This window comes from Trachypithecus francoisi, unplaced genomic scaffold (genome assembly GCF_009764315.1).
Source record: "Trachypithecus francoisi isolate TF-2019V2 unplaced genomic scaffold, Tfra_2.0 Lachesis_group4, whole genome shotgun sequence".
NCBI lineage: Eukaryota > Metazoa > Chordata > Mammalia > Primates > Cercopithecidae > Trachypithecus > Trachypithecus francoisi.
This window is the reverse complement of record NW_022681469.1, coordinates 36672312-36694653: the sequence shown is the minus strand read 5'-3', so window position 1 is coordinate 36694653 and position 22342 is coordinate 36672312. Positions and strand designations below refer to the sequence as shown.

The 22342-nt window shown below is 35.4% G+C and overlaps 1 protein-coding gene across 22 annotated transcripts in view; it reads right to left on the bottom strand.

Annotated features, from left to right (window-relative positions):
* The window catches only part of CADPS2 (calcium dependent secretion activator 2), a 578042-nt gene that overhangs the window by 170909 nt on the left and 384791 nt on the right, over positions 1-22342 (bottom strand). For 15 of the 22 annotated variants that reach the window (XM_033192372.1, XM_033192376.1, XM_033192366.1 and 12 more), the window contains exons 10-14: positions 20185-20293; positions 18956-19156; positions 9566-9574; positions 3245-3381; positions 268-455 (exon numbers count right to left, since the gene is read on the bottom strand). In XM_033192372.1, coding sequence (XP_033048263.1) covers positions 268-455; positions 3245-3381; positions 9566-9574; positions 18956-19156; positions 20185-20293 — 644 coding nt within the window. The remainder of the gene's footprint in view (positions 1-267; positions 456-3244; positions 3382-9565; positions 9575-18955; positions 19157-20184; positions 20294-22342) is intronic. The other 7 variants (XM_033192385.1, XM_033192367.1, XM_033192381.1 and 4 more) reach the window with 1 other exon arrangement.

The window sequence follows — 22342 nt, the reverse complement described above, 5'->3', positions numbered from 1 at the left end:
GAAATAAAAGGCAGTTTCTAATCTCACAGATATATTTTTTTTCTCTCTTTCAAGTGGCTTTACCAGCAAAAAGAAACATGAAGTGTAGCCCACCTAAATCAACAGCATATTGATGCACACTTTTTTTTCTGTCGCTTTTTTTTTTTCCTTTGTAAGAAGTGTTTGCTATTTAAAATCTGTTACTAGGTAATAATGGCAAAGCACATTTTTCTCTCTTTTCCATAGTCAACCTCATACATTTCACTTTGTATTTGCAAGTAAAAATACCTGTTGCCGTGCACATGAGAGGCACAGAATGCAAAGCTGTAATGGAGCAGGGTAGGGTCAATGACAGCACCATTTTCTGAATGTTCCATCAGTTCTGTAAGGTAGCAGAGATGTCTGTGACAACCTCTCACACCATAACGGGCACAGTACTCATCTAACACAAAGACTTGGCCAGGGCTAAACCATCCCTGCAAAATAAAAAAAGATAGATAGATATGTTTTTTCTTTCTATACTATTATTTGCTTTCCTGAAGGTACTTTTAGGCCTTATAAGCAGAAGCTGCATGAAAGTATCTTGACATTTATTTTATTAGTGGTATATTTCATGAAGAGCTAATGTCATCAATTTTGAAACTGATTTGGGACACTGGCAACCTAATGCTATTCTCTCTTTACTGTCACAGCAAGGCATGGGTAACTTGTGCTTCTCCACTGTCATTCAAAATTTAGTCAAATTTATTCATAGGTTCTAAATTATCACACGCAAAGAGTGCTACTCCAAAAAATTCAGTCTCTTTACGAATCAATTAAAAAGAGAAGAAAGACGACATTATAGATGAAATTTCTTGTTCAGGAAGTTTTATAAAGTGTACTAAAAGAAAATGTCATTAAGTTTAGCAGCGGTATACATGTACTACTTGGGAACTTAAATATCTGGGATATTTTTCTCATTCTGTTTGTCTTCCTATGAACAATATAACAGAGTTAATGCTTCATATTAGCAGCTTCTGTTCCTCCTGAAATGAGATGTTAGAATATATGTGTGTGCATGCATGCCACCTGAACACAGCAGGCAGTTTATGTGGCTAAACCTGGAGGGCAGCATCAGGTGGAGCTGGCTTATAAAATATCTTCATAAATTATATGGATTTATATAGATTAAGATAGTAAAAGAAAAGAAGGGAGTATAGAGAGTTTTAAAAGGGGGCAGGGTAATCATGTAAGAGAAAGAAAAGAATAATGAGAAAAAGGTGAGAAGGCAATAAAGGAAAGGAGGAAGAAAAGAAAAGGAGTAAGAGAAGAACCATCATGTGTGGTAGTTACATGGTTTCCAGGTTGCAGATAAATAAGCTAAAGCTCAGGGATGTTAAGTGAATTGTCCAAGACCACACTGCAAATCAGTTGTTGAGTCATGATTTATATTCAGTCATTTGCCTCCAAAACACTTTCTAAGCAAATCACACTCACTCTCCTCTAGGTGCAGTGGAAGACCTTGTAGCATTCTCCTTAGACTCCATATTACACTAGGGGTCATCAGCAAAATCAAAACAGCTTTTGATAATTGAATAATGTGTTTGAGTGGAATCCAAGAGGGCACTATCCCTTATTGATGTTCACTCTATGTGTTTGTCCATGAAAAGCTAGACTAGGATTTTGAGATGATATATTTTACTCTCCACATGATTGTAAAGTTTGAGTTGGATCAGGTTCAAATTATACTTAATAAACAATTTATAAATGAATTAATGAACTGTTAGTGTCAGCGTGGCAAAAAGTTGTTTCACTTCTTCCTCTCTGAAGTATCTCCAATGAGGGGTGGCATTTTGTCTAAAATCTTAAACAGAATGTAACTTTATTGCATGAAGTTTCAGGTTGAGCATCCCAAATCCAAAAGTCCCAGATCTGGAAAGCTCCAAAATCCAAAATATTTGAGCATTTGCATAATCCTGTTAAATCAAGTTTAGCCTAAAGCTGCCTCCTTACATATTTTAAGTTCAGCCTAAAGGTTTCTCTATACGTCATGAATTATAAACCAAATGGAGTTGTAAGTACACTGTAGTCTACTATTGTGCCAATCACTGAGTTTTGGCCAATCAAAGGTGGCCAACTGTTCAAACTGTGTTCAAATCAGGCAAATGCTGAGCTGTAACCAATCTGGCTGTTTCTGTACCTTACTTCTGTTTTCTGTATATCACTTTCCTTTTTCTGCCTATAAAACATTTTCTACCACATGGCTGTGCTGGAGTATCTGAGCCTACTCTGGCTGAGGAGGCTGCCTGATTCATGAATTCTTCTTTGCCCAATTAAACTCTGTTAAACTTAATTAGGCTAAGGTTTTTCTTTTAACAATGCTCAAAGGAAATTGATTTTGGATTTTTGGATTAAGGATGCTTACCTTGTACATACAATGCAAATATACCAAAATCTGAAGAAAATACAATATTTGAAACACTCTGGTCCCAAGCATTTTGGATAAGGGATATTCAACCTGTACTATGTTCAGTGTCCAAGAGATTAAAGTGGCGATAGAAATACGCATTTTCTGGCTGCAAAAATTTCAGAGGAATTGCTATTCACAATGTAAATGTTTGGAAAAACACATAATTTTTAGGTTATAAAGTTTAGTCCCCATATTCTGAGGTGTCAAGCATTCCTTTTAATTAAATTATACTTCATATCCCGAATTTTGGCTACAATTTCAACACATACCAGGAAACAGTTTACTCAATTTAATTCACTCCTTTCCTTTTGTCAAGGAATTCAAGTTATACTTTGGATGGCTAGATGAAACTAAAACTTTCCTTTGTTATGTATAGCTCTTGTCATATTAATTCCACTCTTTCTTTCCCCTGCCACTTAGGTTGTCCTTCTAAGAACAAGAGAGAGAAATGTGAGGTGTCAACATCTGGGGAACAGAACTCCAACCTTAAAATGTCTGTAAATACTATAACAGAGGTTTTAAAAAATCTTTATTAAAAGCCTTCTATTTTCACTGAGCCTTCTTTAAAGGGACTGATAAACCACAGTTTAGCATCTATTTGAGTCTATTCTCCTGTCTATTGAGTGGCACAGCAGTGGTCTTCAAGTGTATAATTTTTAAATTGGGAAGCGATTGATTGGAATCCTTTATCCCTCACTCCAACTACCATTATTAAATGAGTCAGGAATAAAATGCTGGTTTATAACAAGTATTTCTCACTTTCTAAAATCTTTTATTCCAACTTATAGGGGACTAGATAGACAGACTTGTACTCACCAAGCAAGAATAGGAATCATTCAGTCTGTGATCCAAAGTCTGCCTCTGGAGTATTCTAAAAAGGAAGGCATGATCAAGCTTGCAGGGGTTTGCAGAAATAAACTCATCCATACCATGTTTCTGAAAACGATCTGCATCTGTAAATTCAGGAAAGCATGTAGAGTAATACTTTTCAGGCTTAATGATGGACAGATACAGGTTGTGAAGAATACAAAATGCAGGATTCAAACAGAAGACTACCTTTTATCAGTAGTCTGAAATATGAAATATGAGGCCAACAGTTCAGCATATTAACATAAATTGCAAAATTTTTGAAGCCTAAGTAAAAATGACAGCAAAAAATCTACAAATCATTTAGAATGCAGTAATTACATTTCCATTCAAAGCTATATCTAATATCCATCAGAGGAATAATCTTATTTGCCAACGCTGAGAAAAGTTGTATTTTAAATTTCCATTTACTGATGGAATTGACTAGAAAAGAACCAAGATCTATTCATAAAAAACAGCAATGATGCCCAGAACTCTGCTTTCCAAATGGCAAACTAGGGCAGAACTGAACACACACACTTCAGCTGGATCACTTCCAGTCTTCTTTTTGTAGGGAGCTTTTAATGGGACCATCCTTAATGTAAAAATGGCAATGAGCGCTCTCAAGCTTCAAGTTTAAGAGACATGAAAAAAGGGAGCATCATGTTTGTGCAAATATGCAGACAAAGCATAACGTCCCAAATGGCACTTCAATCAAAGGCCCAAATTTATTGTTCTTTACAGACTGCATCTTTCAACGCCTGTAGACCCTGCGGGTTTATCTAAAGGCAAGCTTTTATGATTGCTTTCATTAATGGTATGTTTTGTCAAAGTCTTCAATGTGAGTTATTTACTAAGTACAGAGAGAAAAAGCCACACACTACCCCAAAGGAGTGTTGGGGTGTTATTACACTAGGTCTGCTAGAAACGTCGCGCATATTGAGCAAGCAATCAGTTATCAAGATAAAAGTGGACTCTTCTCACAATGGTAAAACGGAAGCTCCATTGTTCCTTAAAATTCATACATAGATCTCTTTCTGGTCATCATAAGAAAAGCAGAGTCCTAAATGTAAGCTAAGTGTAGTTTCTAAAACCTATATAGTACAATCTCAAAATTGTAAAGGAAAAGAGACAAAAGTTTATTGATTATACCCAATTACAGAGTCAGACTCATAATAAAACTCAATATTGATCTGTGGACATGATGCTAACATAATCAGTCACATTTAGATATTTTAGCCCAGATCATATTGATCCACGTCAAGTTCAACTTTCAGCCATATTTGTAGATGGAAGAACTATATAATTCAAGCTGAAGGGTCCTCAGAATCACACTAAAAAAAAAGATACACAAACTAATGTGCATCTCACATTAATGACAGATAGGAAAAGGTGAATATAGCAAGTAATCAATGAATGGCAGCTTACTGATGTGTAGGGTATAAGGTTATAATCCATGGAGAAAGTATCATACATATACCTTCATATTTAATAATTACCTGAATGATTAAATACATTACATGTGAAAAATTAATATTAACTGGATAAACACAAAACTAAACAGCTTTTCCTGAACTAATATACAATCCAACTTCTTTTGCATTTTATTCTTCCGAGTCTTTTAATATAAAGATATGATAATGTAATGTGAAATAATATCAGATGAATAGGAGGCAGAATAGTAAAACTACAAATCACACATATTATAAAATTGGAAGATTCTTTTGTATTTTAAAAAAATACCTTAGAATATTCATTTTTTCATTTATCTCGGCAAAAAATTCTTTTAGTATCATTTTTATGAAATGAAATTACTAGTTTTATAACACATCTGCTAAATTTTATACCTTATTTCTTTCACCAGAGAAGGTTACAACAGGAGTTAAAAATAATGCCTATTAATGGTTAATCTGTTGAGAACAGGATAGTAATAAATTTCACGGAAAAAGACCTATCAGTCTTCTTTTATTATAAAGATTTGTAGAAGCAATTAAAAAATGGGCATACAATCTTTAAATAAAAAATGTTTCTGAAAAAAGGTCTATAGTTAATTTCTATAATTAAATCATATTTTTGTAAATTTATATAGTACTTTCCTCAGGAAATACAATTCCAAGCCATCTATCTGCTAAGGTAACAAGTCTTTCCAAATCACACATGAATGGAAAATTACTTTTTAAACAATTACCATTGGTGATAAAAATGATACTAATGATAGCACTCTGAGTCACAAATACAGACTCTACTCGGAACAAAACAGGCAAACAAACCCATTAAAATTTTTATTTAAGAAAGTCAACAACCTTCAATTTCTCTAGGGCTGTAATTTTATGAAAGTGAAATGTGTTCTTAGGAATCATCCTATTTTTAAAACAGGCTGTGAAGATCAAACATTTTTATTTCTTTCTTTCTACATCAGATCAGCACCATTCAGAACATTTCATGAAAAAATACATTACCATGTGGAAGTATAGTCTTAGTTTCCATGAATTTATGGAAGAAATAAATAAAAAAGTAACAGTCTTGACCTCCCTGAATGAAACAGGGTGGCGGGGGGTTGGGGAGGAAGAGATACAGAGAGAGAGAGAGAGAGAGAGATAGAGAGAGAGAGAGAGAGAGAGAGGCAGCCAGGTAGATAGGCTACGTTTCAATAAAACTTATTTTTCAAGAACAGGCATTCAGTTTCAGTTTGCTGGCCCTGTGGCCCTTGTTTTAATAAAATAATAGCAACGTATACAAGTGTGTATAACATTACTGAAAAGTGCTGGGCACGATGGCTCACGCCTGTAATCCCAACACTTTGGGAGGCCGAGGTGGGTGGATCACCTGAGGCCAGGAGTTCGAGACCAGCCTGACCAACATGGTGAAACCCTGTCTCTACTAAAAAACACAAAAAATTAGCTGGGCATGGTGGCAGGCACCTGTAATCTCAGCTACTTGGGAGGCCGAAGCAGGAGAATCGCTTGAACTCGGGAGGCGAATCTTGCAGTAAGCTGAGATTGCGCCACTGCACTCCAGCCTGGGCTACAGAGTGAGACTACATTCCCATCCCACTCGCCACACCCCACCAAAGAAAACAAACAAAAAAACCAAACCAAACCAAAACAAAACAAAAAACTGTAAAGTGAAATGTAAGGCCACAATACCATCAAAGCTAGGAGGAGTGAAATAGATGTAATACTACTGAAATGCTTTTTTAGTAGTAAAATTGTGTGTGTGTATATATTTAAGCTTTACAACATGATGTTAAGGTATACATGTAGACAGTAAAATGGTTACAATACAGAAGGAAATTAACAAATCTATCATCTCACATAGCTACTTTTTTGTGACAGGGCAGCTAAAATCTACTTACTTAACAAAAATAACTAACAGTACAATTTTATAGATTCTAGTTGTCATGTTGTACATTAGATCTCTAGACTTGTTCATCCTACACATCTGCTAGTTTGTATCCTTTGACCTACATCTCCCCATTTCCTCCCTGCCATCTTTCACTTTAAAGTTCTCTCATGAACTAATGCAAAACAGAAAATCATATATCATTAAAATATTATCCAGTTTCTTATTTTTATAAAGATATATTTTCACATAGCTTTCTACAGGTATAACATAGCTATATGTTACTCTTGAGAGACACAGGCATCATCTATATCAAATGCAAAACATGCTTTTTAGTCAATTACCAAATCCAAGGCTTTAAAATTGCATTATACTGGACTATCTGCAATTAATGTTACTATAACACAACAGTATGGTGACTAGTTTTAAATAGAAAATTATTCATGGTGTTACTCAGATTTCTCTGATAATGGAAAATTTCAGTTCAATCTGTCTTCTGAAACAATGTGACAACTATCAAAACAAACCAACAAGCTATGAGCTTAAGCAGTATACTGCAAAATTGTCATAAATTGTGATGATTAACCTATGGACTAACTACAGATGTGGGACATGGTAATTGAGGATACTGATGGAGTTTCTATGGCAACAGTTGGATATATGCTCGAGCATCTTTAGGCGGTACTGTCACCAGGTGTGATAACAGTAGATGGAACGAAACCCAAATTGAGAAAGATTATTATTTGCTATAGATTTAAGAAGCTATAGAGGCTTTATGTAAGTGAAACCTAAAAATTGAATTTTTTCATTAGGATAATAGCTGTTGGAAGTTAAGAGGAAAGAATAAGTCTGACAGTATCAACTTAAATAGGTAATACAGACTTGAAAATAGGTAGCACAGAAAATGATATGAGGACTATCAGTGAGCTAGTAGACCCCACTGTGGTGAGAGAGCTTTTTGGTGGGCACTGACCGCAATCTGCCCCTTAAGTGCTCAAGAATCCAAATCCCAGGAAAGGCATCTAAGTCAGAGAGAATTGAAGTCATCTAAGTCAGGGAGATTGAAAAAAATAATTGAAATATTTCTTTTTTCTTTGCAACAAATTCTCATGGTACTGCATGTGTTGCTGCTCCTAGTGTTGTGAGAAATCATGGATGTAAAAGGATAAAGGAAATAAAAATGTAAAAGGGCACTCTGGATGAGAAAAGGAGGCCATTTATTAGCATTCCGAGGTCACTCGGGTGTCTGGGAGTGGAACTCTAGTATCAAAAGTACTAAGAGGGTGCTGTCAGCCAAGACTGCTCTCTGCAAAATACTGAGCTGAACTAAGCAGCAAATGACCCTTTTGAAATACAATACAATTTACTGTCCTATGTTTAAAACTGGCCTGTGTTTAGGAGTTCAACTGTAGCTGCATTTACCACTACTCACATCTGATTATACACTTCTTATAATTCAAAACTCCCATAAAGCTTGAAAATTTACAGGAAGTTAAAAGTGGCACAGCAAAGTAGGTGCCACTTCTCTTTTTATACCATCCATGTAGGTTTTAATAGGAAGAGTTTAATATTTAAAATTTTATCTAGATCAGCCTGAATAGTATGTCCATGTTTTATGTATGCATACTTTCTGCTGAAAAGCAAAGGAGTTTGTTCACACTTCTATTATTGACCCAAATAACTGCTTAGCTACTTTTGGTTAAATTGATTCAAAACCTCATATATGAATTAACATATCTTGCTTTCTGCAGTAAATAACACATAAGTAATACTTTTGCATGATGACAATTTTGATCAACACAGAAACTTATAATCACAAATAAGTAAAGTAAACCAATATTGAACATTTATTAGAAATAATATATTCAATGTAAAGGAAAGACAAATGCTTCCCCTATGAAGTGTGAAATTTAACATATTAGATCAATCATGAAAATAAGTTCACAAAATTAACTGTCAGTTTATATTTCAATTTAAGAATTTAAAAATATTTAGCTTAAAAATAAAAAGCAGATGGCAGCTTTTCAGTTCATTTTTGATATTAATTTATTATTGGAAGACAAATACTACTATTCATATTGTATTATGTGACACACACATTGTATTATGTTACATATATAACTGAGAGACTGAAAACCAGGGTGCGTGCACTGCATTTTGGTTGGAGAGAACAAAGAAGAATAGTTTAACCAAAGAATGTCCATCAATCTGGCAACTCTAGTACATTATAGTTGAAGCGAAAAAATTGTTTACCAGCCTCATCCCCACCCCTTCAGCTCACTCTCTTCCCTTAGAATTTTTATATATCCAGAGACTCAAAGAAAAAAAGAAGTGGAATAGATTTGCTTGTTAGAGAAACCTATAAATATATATTAGTAATGTCCCAAAAAGATAAGGTTGTCTTCCAGTAAGTTAGATTTTATAATATTTTATTTTTCTTAGTTATTAGTATGCTTAGATTTTTTTAAAAAATAAGCTTCTTTTTAAGCTTTAAGATTCATAGTTCATTCTAAAGCACTGGGTTTGTGAAAAATACATAAAAATACATATTTCAAATAAAAATAAAATATAGAAGAAATAAAGTAGCAACTATTGCCTCCAACAAAACATATCCACAGAATATTTTAGATGTAATTCTACCTATATTTTGCTTTTTCAATTGGGTTTTTTTTATGTAGTGAAAATAATACCACATGTGTAATTTAGCATTTTTTCCACTTAACATATATTGACCATTTGTTTTGCATGTTATTACAACACCTTTGTGACTATTACCCTTGTGCCTGTATGAATGGTAGATACTAGGTTGTTTCTACTTTTTTGTTGTGATAGACATTTTTTGTTTTGTAATCAATAAAGCTAAGTAAACAAGATCATGATATTCCTCAAACATCATATCATTAAAAAATTTTAAAAACATCTGATTTTAAAAAGCATGAAAATACTTACCTTTACCAGCTACAGGTCAGCAAAGAAATGAGAAACAAAGCATATTTAAATGGGTTGGGAACATATACATTTATCCAACTAGACATTTAAATTTTTATTTTGTTTTCTCAATTTCTACTAGTGATTTTAAAAGTTGTTTTTCTGAAAGATCATCAGGAAAGAAAACACAAATTGATTATGTAAGTCAACGGAGGGAGGAAAATACTATGGATGAAACTACTCTCTGGAGTAATTCATGACATTTCTCTGATAGGTCAGGGTCAGTATTCTCATTCTGATGAGGTAGAACATGTGTTCTTTCTTCCTCCTTTCTTTTCTTTTCCTTTTTTTTTTTTTGAGATGGAACCTTGCTCTGTTGCCCAGGCTGGAGGGCAGTGGTGAGATCTCCGCTCACTGCAAGCTCCGCCTCCCAGTTTCACACCAGCAGAGGTCAGCACTGATTAAACACTTTACTAGTAGCCTGGAACACAAGTCAGCTGTTGTTAACAAATTGAAATAGTTTGGCTTTTTAGTTATAACAAGTAAATTCAGTTCCCATAGCCTGATCAATTCTGCCTTGACAATAAATTGATATCAAATAATAGAAAGGTTTTGTTAGAAACAGATTATAGGACTGGGCGCTGTGGCTCACGCTTGTAATCCCGGCAATTTGGGAGGCCGAGGTGTCCTCCCTGATGGTAGATCACCTGAGGTCAGGAGTTCAAGACCAGCCTGGCCAATGTGGAGAAACCCCATCTCTATCAAAAAGACAAAAATTAGGCAGGTGAATCCCAGCTATTTGGGAGGCTGAGGCATGGGAATCTCATAGCCTGATTAATTCTGCCTTGACAATAAATTGATATTGAATAATAGAAAGGCTTTTTTGTTTTTTTTAATTTGTCAAAGGCAGGTGCATTGGCTCATGCCTATAATCCCAGCACTTTGGCAGGCCGAGGCTGGCAGATCACATGAGGTCAGGAGTTTGAGACCAGCCTGGCCAACGTGGAGAAACTCCGTCTCTGCTAAAAATACAAAAATTAGGTGGGTGTGGTGGCACACACCTGTACTCCCAGCTGCTGAGATTACTTGGGAGGCTGAGGCATGAGAATGGCTTGAACCTGGGAGGTGGAGGTTGCAGTGAGGTGAGATGGCACCACTGCACTCCCTCTCTCTCCAGAGGCAGACTCTGTCCAAAAAAATTCTGTATTATTCAGCCACGGTCTTAAAGGTCTGTGCTGGTGGTTCCTACCCACTTTTCTTGCCACTATGTGCAAGCAACAATAGCCATGAGCTCAAAACATTCCTTGGGAATTCCTTGTACTCAGGATGTTAAGAAAAAATATGGGAACACAAGTGAAGGAGGGTGACAATTAAAAAAAATAGCTATTAAGTCACTGTAATTCTGTGGTTCTCAACTGGGGGTGATTCACCACCAACAGCAACCCTATTCTCTGGGACATTTGGCAATGTTCAGAGATATTTTTGGTTGTCTGACCTGGGACCAGGTGGGAGACTACTGATATCTAGTGGGTAGAGGACAGGGATGCTGTAAAACATCACATGATGCACAGGAAAAGTTCCTTACTCCACTCCCTGCCCCAAAACAAATAATTTTCTAGCCCAAAATGTCAATAGTGCTGAAATTGAGAAACCATGCTTTAACTTATAAAACATTCATTCTGCTTCTGGTCATGATGGCATAATTGAGAATAAACTTAACCTCCTACCTGAACTAAGTTTTTGAAAAAAAATTTACAAAAAGTTTCTTAAATGCTGCACGTTGGGCAACACGGGAGAGTGATTCCTGAGGGATGGGAAACACGGTGAGCCTTACAGTCACCCCAGGTTACTGCCAGGAGAAACTCTATAGCTCATGGCACAAGGAACAGGAACTCAGGAAAAGCCCAGTGGTCTCCCTGAGTTGAAAAATGGAGCTGACAATTCAGGAGGGCCACAGTAACTAGAGGTTGTAGGAAAGAGTACTGTAGAGAAGAGAGCTGCCCGGCAAGAGACTCTCAAGATCTGCAGAAGGCCTCCCCCAAGAATTCAGCTGACTACCCATCAGTTCATGCACATGTAGAAAGGGAAAGAAGCAATCTAAAGGATTCGAGAGGACACTGCCCCAAACTCACACAGCCTAGAATAGCACTGCTTCTCAGCAGCAAGAATATAAAAGCTCATAATTCACAGGTTATCAGTTAGAGTATTAAGAAAGATGTTGGTCCAGAAACGGGGAAAATGCATCCTGGACTAAACACTGCTTGGTCTTCCCTAACAAAACTTGAAAGCAAAGCTTGAAAGGATGGTGTTTCTAAGTAACTTAACTGTGTCTCAGAACAAGCATTTTTATGAAGAAAACTATACCAAGGCACATCATCATCAAATTGCTCAAAAACAGTGTTAAGGAGAAAAATCTTTAAAGCAGTTAGAGGAAAAAAGGACATTATTTATAGAGGAACAAACCAAAATAGCACATTTCTCATTGGAAAAACAAATGCAAGCTAGAAGAAAAAGTGGAGCAACATCTTTAAAGTACTAAAAGAAAAATATCTTCAAAATGAGAGTAAAATAAAGACTTTTTTCATATATAAAGAAGTTAAAAGTATTCATTACCAGCAGATCTACACTACAAGAAAAGTCAAAGGAGGTCCTTCAATAAGTAAAAATATATGCACTAGATGATGAAAGACACTGGGAATGGTAATGTACATGTGCATAACATGTACATAATCGACATGTACAAAATGGACATCTACATAACATTTTTCTTTCACTTTTAATTTCTTTAAAAGATATTGACTAAGGCAATAATCATAATAGCAATGTATTGTGGGATTTACAACATATATAGAAGTAAAATATATGACAAGAATAGTGCAAAAGCCAAGAGAATAGAAGTTTACTATTGTAAAGTTTGCATACTATACATGAAGATGTATAATAAATTTAAAGTGTATACTTTAAATTCTAAAGCAATCACAAAGATAACAAAACAATTGGGCTGAAATAAAAAATTCCATTTACTAAAGCAACACAGATGAAATACCTAGAAATAAATCTGACAAAAGATGTGCAAGATCTGTTTACTGAAAACTACAAACATCCCAAAGAGAAACTAAAGACTACCTAAACAAATGAAGTGACACATTGTATTCACAGATTGGAAGACTCAATATTATGAAGTCAGTTTTCCAAAATTTTCCAAGGACTGACTGATCAAAGGCATTCCCAGTAAAATCTCCAGCAAGGAATGTCAAGATGTTTTAAAAATTTATATTGTACGTCATATATATAAACAATTATTTGTCAATTAAAAATGAGTAAATTTATTTTGAAAATTCATAGAGAAATGCAAAGGACATAGAACAGCCAAAATATTTTTGAATAAGAGAAATCAATTTGGAGGACTTGGACTACCGGACTGTAAGATTCACAAAGCTACAGTAATCAAGACAGTGTGGTAATAATATTAAGATAGATAAACAGACCAAAGGAAAAGAAAAGATAGCCCAGTAATAAACTCCTATGTAGTTAATTGATTTTTCACAAATGTGCAAGGGCAATTCAGGGTATGACAATCTTTTCAACTCTTCGTGTTAAAACAACTGGACATCCATACACCATCCATAAATACTGATGGATACCTCTCACCGTATACAAAAATTAACTCAAAATGGTTGTAAAATGTAAAAGCCAAAACTGTAAAATTTCTAGAAGAAAGCAAAGGAGAAAATTTCTGCAATTTGGGTTGGGCAAAGATCCTTTAGTTACAACATCAAAAGCACATCTATGAAAAAAATTGATAAAATGGACTTCATCAAAATTAAGAATTTCTTTTTTTTTTTTTTCCTGAAAGTCACTATTAAGAGATGTGAAAAGACAAGCCAGAGATTAGGAGAAAATATTTGCAAATCGCATATCTGACAAATATGTTCTATCCAGAACACACGGGCAAACTTCATTTTATTGTGCTTTGCAGATGTGTTTTTCATAAATTGAAAGTTTGTGGCAACCCTGTGTCAAGCAAGTCTATGGTGCCACTTTTCTAACAACACATGCTCATTTTATGACTGTTTTACATTATGGTAATTCTCACAGTATTTCCAACTTTTTCATTATTAGTATATCTATTATGGTCATCTGTGAAAAGTGATCTTTGATGTTATTGTAATTGTTTTGGGGTGCCACAAACTACACCCATATAAGATGGTAAACTTAATAAATGTTATATCTGTTCTGACTGTTCCCCATCTGTCTTCCTTTTCTTGGGTCTCCCTATTTCTTAAGACACAACAATATTAAAATTAGGCTAACTAATAACCCAGAATGATCTCTAACTGTTCAAATGAGTGGAAGAATCCCGTCTCCCTCACTTTAAATTTAAAAGCTACAAATGATCATGCTTAGTGAACAAGGCATGTCAAAAGCCAAGACAGGCTGAAAGCTAGGCCTTTTGCATCAAGTAGCCAAGTTGTGAATGCAAAGGAAAAGTTGTTGAAGTAAATTAAAATTGCTACTCCAGTGAACACACAAATAATAAGAAAGCAAAAACAGCCTTATTGCTGATATGAAGAAAGTTTGAATGATCTGGATAGATCAAATCAGCCACAATATTCCCTTTAACCAAAGCCTAATAACAGAGCAAGGCCCTGCCTTTCTTCGATTCTATGAAGGCTGAGAGAGGTGAAGAAGCCTCTGCAAGCTGTCAAGCCAGCAGAGGTCAGCTCACGAGGGCTAAGGAAAATAAGCCATCTCTATCACATGAAAGTGCAAGGTGAAACAGCAAGGGTTGATGCAGAAATGGCAGCAAGTTATCCAAAAGATCCAGCTAAGATCATTGATGAAGTTAGCTATGCTAAATAACAGATTTTTAGTATAGACAAAATAATCTTCTATTGGAAGAAGATGCTCATCTAGGACTTTCGCAATTAGAGAGAAGTCAATGCTTGGCTTCAAAGCTTCAAAGTACAGGCTCCCTTGTTAGTGGCTAATGCAACTGGTGACTTTAAGTTGAAGCCAATATTTATTAACCATCTTGAAAATCCCAGAGCCCTTAAAAACTATGCTACATCAACCCTGTCTGTGCTCTATAACTGAAAGAACAAGCCCAGATGATGGTGCATGTGTTTACAGCACAGTTTACTGAATATTTTAAGTCCACTGTCGAGGCCCGATGCTAGAAAAAAAGAATCTGTTCGAAGTATTATTGCTCACTGACACTGCATCTAGTTACTCAAGAGCTCTGCTGGAGATGTACAAGGAGATTAATGTTGTTTTCATGCTTGCTAACCCAACATCCATTCTGCAGCCCACAGATCAAGGAGTAATTTCAACTTTCAAGTCTTATTATTTAAGAAATACATTTTAAAAGGCTATAGCTGCCAAAGATAGTGATTCCTATGAGCCATCTGGGAAAAGTAAATTGAAAACCTGGAAAGGATTCACCATTCCAAATGCCATTAAGAACATTTGTGATTCTTTGGAGGAGGTAAAAATATCAACATTTACAGGAGTTTGGAGGAAGTTGATTCCAACCCTTGGGGATAACTTTAAGGGACTAAAGACTTGAGTGGAGGAAGTCACTGCAGATGTCATGAAAACAGCAAAAGAACTAGAATTAAAAGTGGAGCCTGAAGATGTGACTGAATTGCTACAATCTCATGATAAAACTTGAACAGATAAGAAGTTGGTTCCTTTGGGTGAAGCAAAGGAAGTGGTTTTTGAGATGGAATCTACTTCTGGTGAAGATGCTGTGAACATTGTTGAAAGGACAACAAAGGATTTAGGATATTACATAAACTTAGTTCATAAAGCAGAGGTAAAGTTTTAGAAGATTGACTCCAATTTTCAAAAAAGTTCTACTTTGGGCAAAATGATAGCAAACAGCATCGCATGCTACAGGAAAATCTTTTGTGAAAGGAAGAATCAGTCACTGCAGCAAACTTCATCCTTGTCTTATTTTAAGATATTGCCACATCCACCCTAACCTTCAACAACCACCAACCTGATCAGTCAGCAGCCATCAATGTTGAGGCAAGACCCTCTACCAGCAAAAATATTATAATCACTGAACCCTCAGGTGATTGTTAGTATTTTTAGCAATAAAGAATTTTAAAATTATGTTTTAGATATGACGCTAGTGCATGCTTAATACACTACAGTGTAGTGTAAACATAACTTTTTTATTTTTTATTTATTTATTTTTATTTATTTATTTATTTATTTTTGTATTTTTTTTTTTTTTTAGTAGAGACGGGGTTTCACCGTGTTAGCCAGGATGGTCTCGATGTCCTGACCTCGTGATCCGCCCGTCTCGGCCTCCCAAAGTGCTGGGATTACAGGCTTGAGCCACCGCGCCCGGCCAACTTTTTTATTTTTGAGACAGCGTTTCACTCTATCACCCAGGCTGGAGTGCAGAGGCGCTATTTCACTGCAACCTCTACCTCTCGGGTTCAAGCGATTCTCCTACTTCAGCCTCCCAAGTGCTGGGACTACAGTCACGTACCACTATGCCCAGCTAATTTTGTATTTTTTGTAGATACAGGGTTTCACCATGTTGCCCAGTCTGGTCTTGAACTCCTGAACTGAAGAGATTCCCCCGACATCGACCTCCCAAAGTGCTGGGATTACAGGCTTGAGCCACTGCGCCAGCCAAACTTAACTTTTATACACACTGGGAAACCAAATAATTTGTATGACTCACTTTACTGAGATATTCATTTTATTGTAGTGGTCTGGAACTGAACCCACAATATCTCCAAGGCATGCCTGTGTAAACACCTCTCAAAACCCAATAATAGTCTAATGACAAATTAGGCAAGGTGTGTGCAGAGATACATAGCCAAAGAATAAATATGGATAGCAAAAAAGCACATGAAAATAGCGTTTCTCTAGATAAGCAATAGTCAACTAGAAAATATAATAAAATTATAAGATGCAATAGCAATGAAAGTATGAAAGGCTTAGAAATTAGCTTAACCAAGAATAAAAACAGCTCTATGGAAAAGGATTAAAATGTAAAGGACTTAGATTTGAATAAATGAAAGGATATTTCATAGTCATGGCTGGGACAACTGAACATAGGTATGGATTTGGAGGCATTCTACATTTCCATCTCTGGAGGAGTGAATAGAAATAAAATGTGCTGTAGACTAGGTAATATAAGACAGAAGCCCACTTACATGGTATGCAGTAATCAGAAGAATGAGATTAGATGTATTCATAAAAACATGGACGAATTTTAAAAGCATATAGATGAACAAAAACAGTAAGACTGAGTATGACAAAGAATATGAAACCATTTATGAGATTGACGCTAAATGCACATATACAAAATACAAATTTGTAAAATGAAAAACACAGGAAATTCACATTAAATGCTGTAGAACTGTAGCTTACAGGGGAAGGGACAGAGATTGGCCTATGGAGTGGAAAGAAACAAATTTATAAAAACTTGGTTTTCAACAAGAAGAATCAAAACTAGGAGGGAAAAAATAGATCAGCTGGATGGAAGAAAATGGTTTTGGGGAGAGATTTGACTTGAGTTAATGTTGTGTTGGGGGTGAGCAATGAACAGAGCTCCAGAGGGAGAAAGTTCGACCTAGGGTTGAGGGAATCTTATACTTTGATGCCCAGCGCAGGCATAGCCCAGGGATAAATGTCCAATCTGGCACTTGAAGTAGGAAAGAAGCAATGGATAAGAGCTGTGCTGCGAGAGAAATGCCTGAGTGAGCACCCCTGTGCACAGCTGGGGAATACCCAACAAGTTACTATGTACCACTGTGGTGAGAATCTGATGAATATGATGTAAGGAATTCATAGGTGTCTGGAGTTGATCCAAGGAGGACACAAACTATGTGGACTTCATTACCAGGTGCCCTGGCGGGTCCATGGTGATGAGCAGTGCACACCAGCACGTAAGTAATGAAACCAGTGACAGAAGTTATGCCTAAGGCCATGTGAACAGAGAACAGTTTTAGACTAGATGCTACATTCAATGATATCACAGTTTTATGTAATCCCCTTTGAAACTTAATTTACTATGGATCACACGGAAGAAGAGTGGGGTGAAGAATCTTGAATTAATTGATTTTTAATCTGTGACTCAGTTGTTTTGAATTGGTGAGTTAAAGTTTTTTGGCAACATTAGAAATTAAAATTTCAGATATGCTCAACTGTAGAAAAATAAAGACATTTCTGTACACCTTAGCTCTGATGAAACACTCTTATCTGCTGTGCCATGCTCTATGCATATTACCTGGAGGGTGAGAGGAAGGCAGAAGCAGCGAGTTAAATTTTTAAATACAGTGAAAACATCAGAATGTGCTCTTTTTATTTTATTTTACCTTTTAAGATGACAATGCTACTAATCTTAAAGAAGAAATTTTAAATCAGTGAAAAAATTAATATATAATATTCCTAAATAGTTTTCACTACATATAAAAAATGTGCCCCAAACTAATAATGATAACCTATGAGTATGGTCTGTGGTTTCTAAAATAAAGAAAAAGCTCATGGTTCACATTTAATTATTTGAACTAAAGTGCCTTTGTTTAGGATGCCCAGAAATGATACTGAAGGGTATCTGAAAAGAAAACAGAATAGTTACTTGATGCATGAAGAGCAGAAGAAAATAATGCATGTCAAGATATTATTCCCTTTGGGAAGAATCTCAAGAATAAAAAAACCACAAGTTGAGCTGACAGTTAAAGACAAATATTTATTACAGGTAAAACAGGATAAGCTTTGTAAAGGAGTATAACAAGTTAAAACACTTGGTTTAGTGATTATCAAAGCTATGTTTGAAGATGTTTTGACCATCATTCCATAATTATTAAACATTAGTCATTTAAAATAAAAAATTTAGCTCTTTACAACTTAAGTTAGCATTCAAAATTGACATGTCTTTAAGGCACGAGGGGAAAAAAGTTGGCTTTATGACTTATTATTTGTATCAATCTACAAAAAAAAAAATAGACCTATTATCCTTCTGGGTTATTAAGAACAACTCTAGAAGGTAATGGTTCATCATTTTGGTATTCTGAAATCGTATCAAAGCAAATTTGATTTTGCAATATTTTTTCCATGTCTATAGGAGACTTAAGTCAAAATCATAATAAACTAAAATAAATTTTCCTTTGAGAAATTTTGGAGAATTTTCTTATGTGCTCTTGAGATTTCTAGAAATACCCTAATGCTTGACAAATCCATGACTGGAAACCACATGTATCATTTACTCCAGATTTATGTGAAAAATTAGGTAAGTGATTATATGACTACTAATATGAACTACTTTCATTTAATTAGGAATCAATTAATGATGTAAACTATAATACTGAACAAATTTGCCTCAATTTTATATCTTATTAAAGCTATTAATTGATAATCAAATTATTTTTTAACAAAACTTACAAAGCTGAGCATCTGCATGGAGAGTTCCTCCTTTAGGATTCAGTTTCTGGGTTTGAATTGCAGGAACTGGTTTATATGATTGACCTGTGGCTCTATACATGGCTTGAACCCATAATATTCTGTCCTGTTCATCATCACTAGCAAAGATTACAGTATCTCCTTCTTTAACAGCATTAAAGAACATACGACCACCCTGAAGGCCTGTGGAGGGAACAAAAAGACATCATTAAAAATTTATAAGATTGGCAGATTTTAGTCTCATTCACTAACTGACCTCATGGAAAAGAATGGATTTGATATTAACAGTTAAATGTTTTAAACAATATTTAGCTTAAAGGATCAAATCCACAATCCAAGATTTGAAGAAAATAACAAAAAGGCTTAAGCTCCCATATCACCTCAGAAATAAAAAATAACCTAGGGAAACAGTCCACGACACAGCAGCATTCTACAAGATATATAAACACACTCCACGGAAATGCATAGCACAATCTGATGTTTCATGCCAGAGAAAGAAGTTTTATCTGTCGGCATATTTGCCATTCTATACGTGGGAAAAATACATAATGATTAAGACAAAAATGGTATTTCATATTGCATGTATTTTATCTTTTATAAAATTATTTCACAGAAGATAATATTTTGCATTTTAAGTGAACAATTAGTTAATATGGTCATAAATTTCTATTTCTTAATGTCTATTCACCAATGTTCAATCATTATGTTTATTAATGTCTGCATTTCTTGATCTTAGATATTGTCATTAATATTCATTCATTCAATTTTTAAAATATCAGGTGTCCAGTACTCTTTCCAGTATTAACATGAAGGGAGAGAGAGAAGTACAAAAATGTATTGTTGGAGAGAAAATTAGTAGTTACAATATAATAATTCATTTGCCATTTCTTTGTCTATTTCTGCTATAACTTTTGCCTTCCAGCAAAGAAGTTTCTGAAAACATTGTTCTATCTCATAGAATTATTCAATTACAGTAACTTTTACACATCTCAACTTCATGCCAAAATAATAATAAATATGATGAAATATGGTTAAGAATAAAAGCACTCCAAAAGAGATAATTTGAATCTCATCAAGTCTTGCCCAGATATATAAGTGAAATATGCACCCTATTCATCGAGAGGGGTTTAAATTTTAGAACAGACACAGGATATTTATAAGAATTCCATGCATACACACATGGCAGGGAAAGTGATTCAATTAAGATTTACCTGGGTGGGGATCGGTATAATCCACAGTATAGCCTTCAAGTTGCATTAATTCTTGTGGTTCAGACTTTTTTTCTCTGTAACTGCACATAGCAAAGGTATATTGGCTAACCTGCTCGAGAAAAAAAAAGAAGTTTATAGATTGGTCACATTAAATTTATCAAATTTAACTTTTGTTTTTTTCTTTATCAAAATACTCTTTTCCCAATTAAAAATATAACATAATTTGCACATAAATTATTAAATTTGAGCATTTTTCAAAACCTAGCTCAGAGATTAAAGCACCTTTCGTTTGTCAGCTTGCATTTGTTGGTTCTTCTATGCCTAAGATCCAGTATTCCCCAAAACAATGATTTGCTGCTCAAGTTTCTATAAGACATTAATATAAGCACCATAAATAAGTATTCATGTTGATATGTTTGGGATTACTAGCCTATTAAGAAGATAAATAGCCTTCTTTTACTTCATAGTTTCTTATGATTTTTAATATGCTAACGTAGGCTATAAATCTCCAAGAGTAAGATTAGGAGTAGTCCTAGATTTACATAAACACGGGACCACGTTTTCAAGCATATTTATATCAAGACTTTTAACAAAGTAAAAAAAAATCTCACGCCTGTAATCCCAGCACTTTGGGATGCTGAGGCAGGCGGATCACGAGGTCAGGAGATTGAGACCATCTTGTCTAACACGGTGAAACCCCATTTCTATTAAGAATACAAAAAATGAGCCAGGCGTGTTGACACACACCAGTAGTCCCAGCAACTTGGGAGGCTGAGGTAGGAGAATTGCTAGAACCTGGGAGGCAGAGGTTGTAGTGAGCCGAGTTCGCGCCATTGCACCCCAGCCTGGGTGACAGAGCAAGACTACGTCTAAAAAAAAAAAGAAAAAGAAAAAACTAATAAATAATAAAATACAAAAATTAAAAAAAAAAAATCTCATTAAAAGTTGAGAATTTAGTGGCCACATAATGAAAACCTCAGGCAGGGCCAGGATGGAGTAAATTTTGGGCAGCCAGTGACAACATTGCCAAGATCTGCTCTGCCTCTTAATTCTTCTTGTCTTTTGGAATTGGCCTCATTTCCTTGTGCTAAAGTCTTACTAGAACCATAGCTGCTCTGAAGTCACCTCCCTGAGTGTGTCTGCTTGGATCACAAGGCCATATTTGAGCAAAATACTGTAAATGGGGAACGTTTCATTAGCCCAGATTGGGTCAAGAGCTCATGTATGCAGCAAAGAACATTAGGTGCTACAACAGGCAGGCTCTTACAAGGTCCCCCAACAGAGATAGAGGGAGGTTCTGTTTCCAGCAGGAGAAAAGGCTGTTTGGTGGATATGCATCTAAATTGCAAAATATCCTACAACACAGAGTCCATGAAAAATAGTTTTGTTAGTGTACTTTTTTTTTCTTTTTTAAGACAGGGTCTCACATTGTCACCCAGGCTGCAGGAGAGTGGCATGATTATGGCTCATTGCAGCCTCCACCCTTGGGGACCCACTGATCCTCCCACTCAGCGTCCTGAATAGCTGGACCACAGGTGCATGCTACCATGCCCAGTTAATTTTAAAAAATTATTTGTAGAGACAGGGCTGGTTAATGTTAACTATTTCCTTTTTCTGTTTTTAAATATAAAATGAAACTAAGGAAACACAGTACCTTTCAATAGACAATGATTACTTCAGTAGGACCCCATAATAAACTAATTATGAAAAACAGAAAATATGGGCTACATTAAAATCAAGGAATTCTCTTCATTTAAAGGGTATCATGAAGAAAGTAAAAAAGACAAAGCAATGGACTAAGAGAAGACGTATGCAAAGCATATATTCAATCAATAACTCACATCAGAAATATAAAGAACTATAAACCAACAGGGAAAACTCAGAACACATGGTAGAAAAATGGGTAAAAGATGACTGCTCTTTTTTATTTTCACATCAACTCTCTGTACCTGAGGCCAGAAAGACAGGTTTGAGGTAATGACAGGTGTAAGATGCAGAGCTCAACAATGTTACTTTTAAAAGGAGAAAATATATTTCCTGTTCAGAGAAAAGCAGAGCTCTTTTTCTCTGCTCATCTCTGCGCTTGTACTAAGTAAAAGGTGTAAGTCATTGTGAAAATTACTATGTTAGAGACTGCTAAGTTGCAGGACAAATTGTG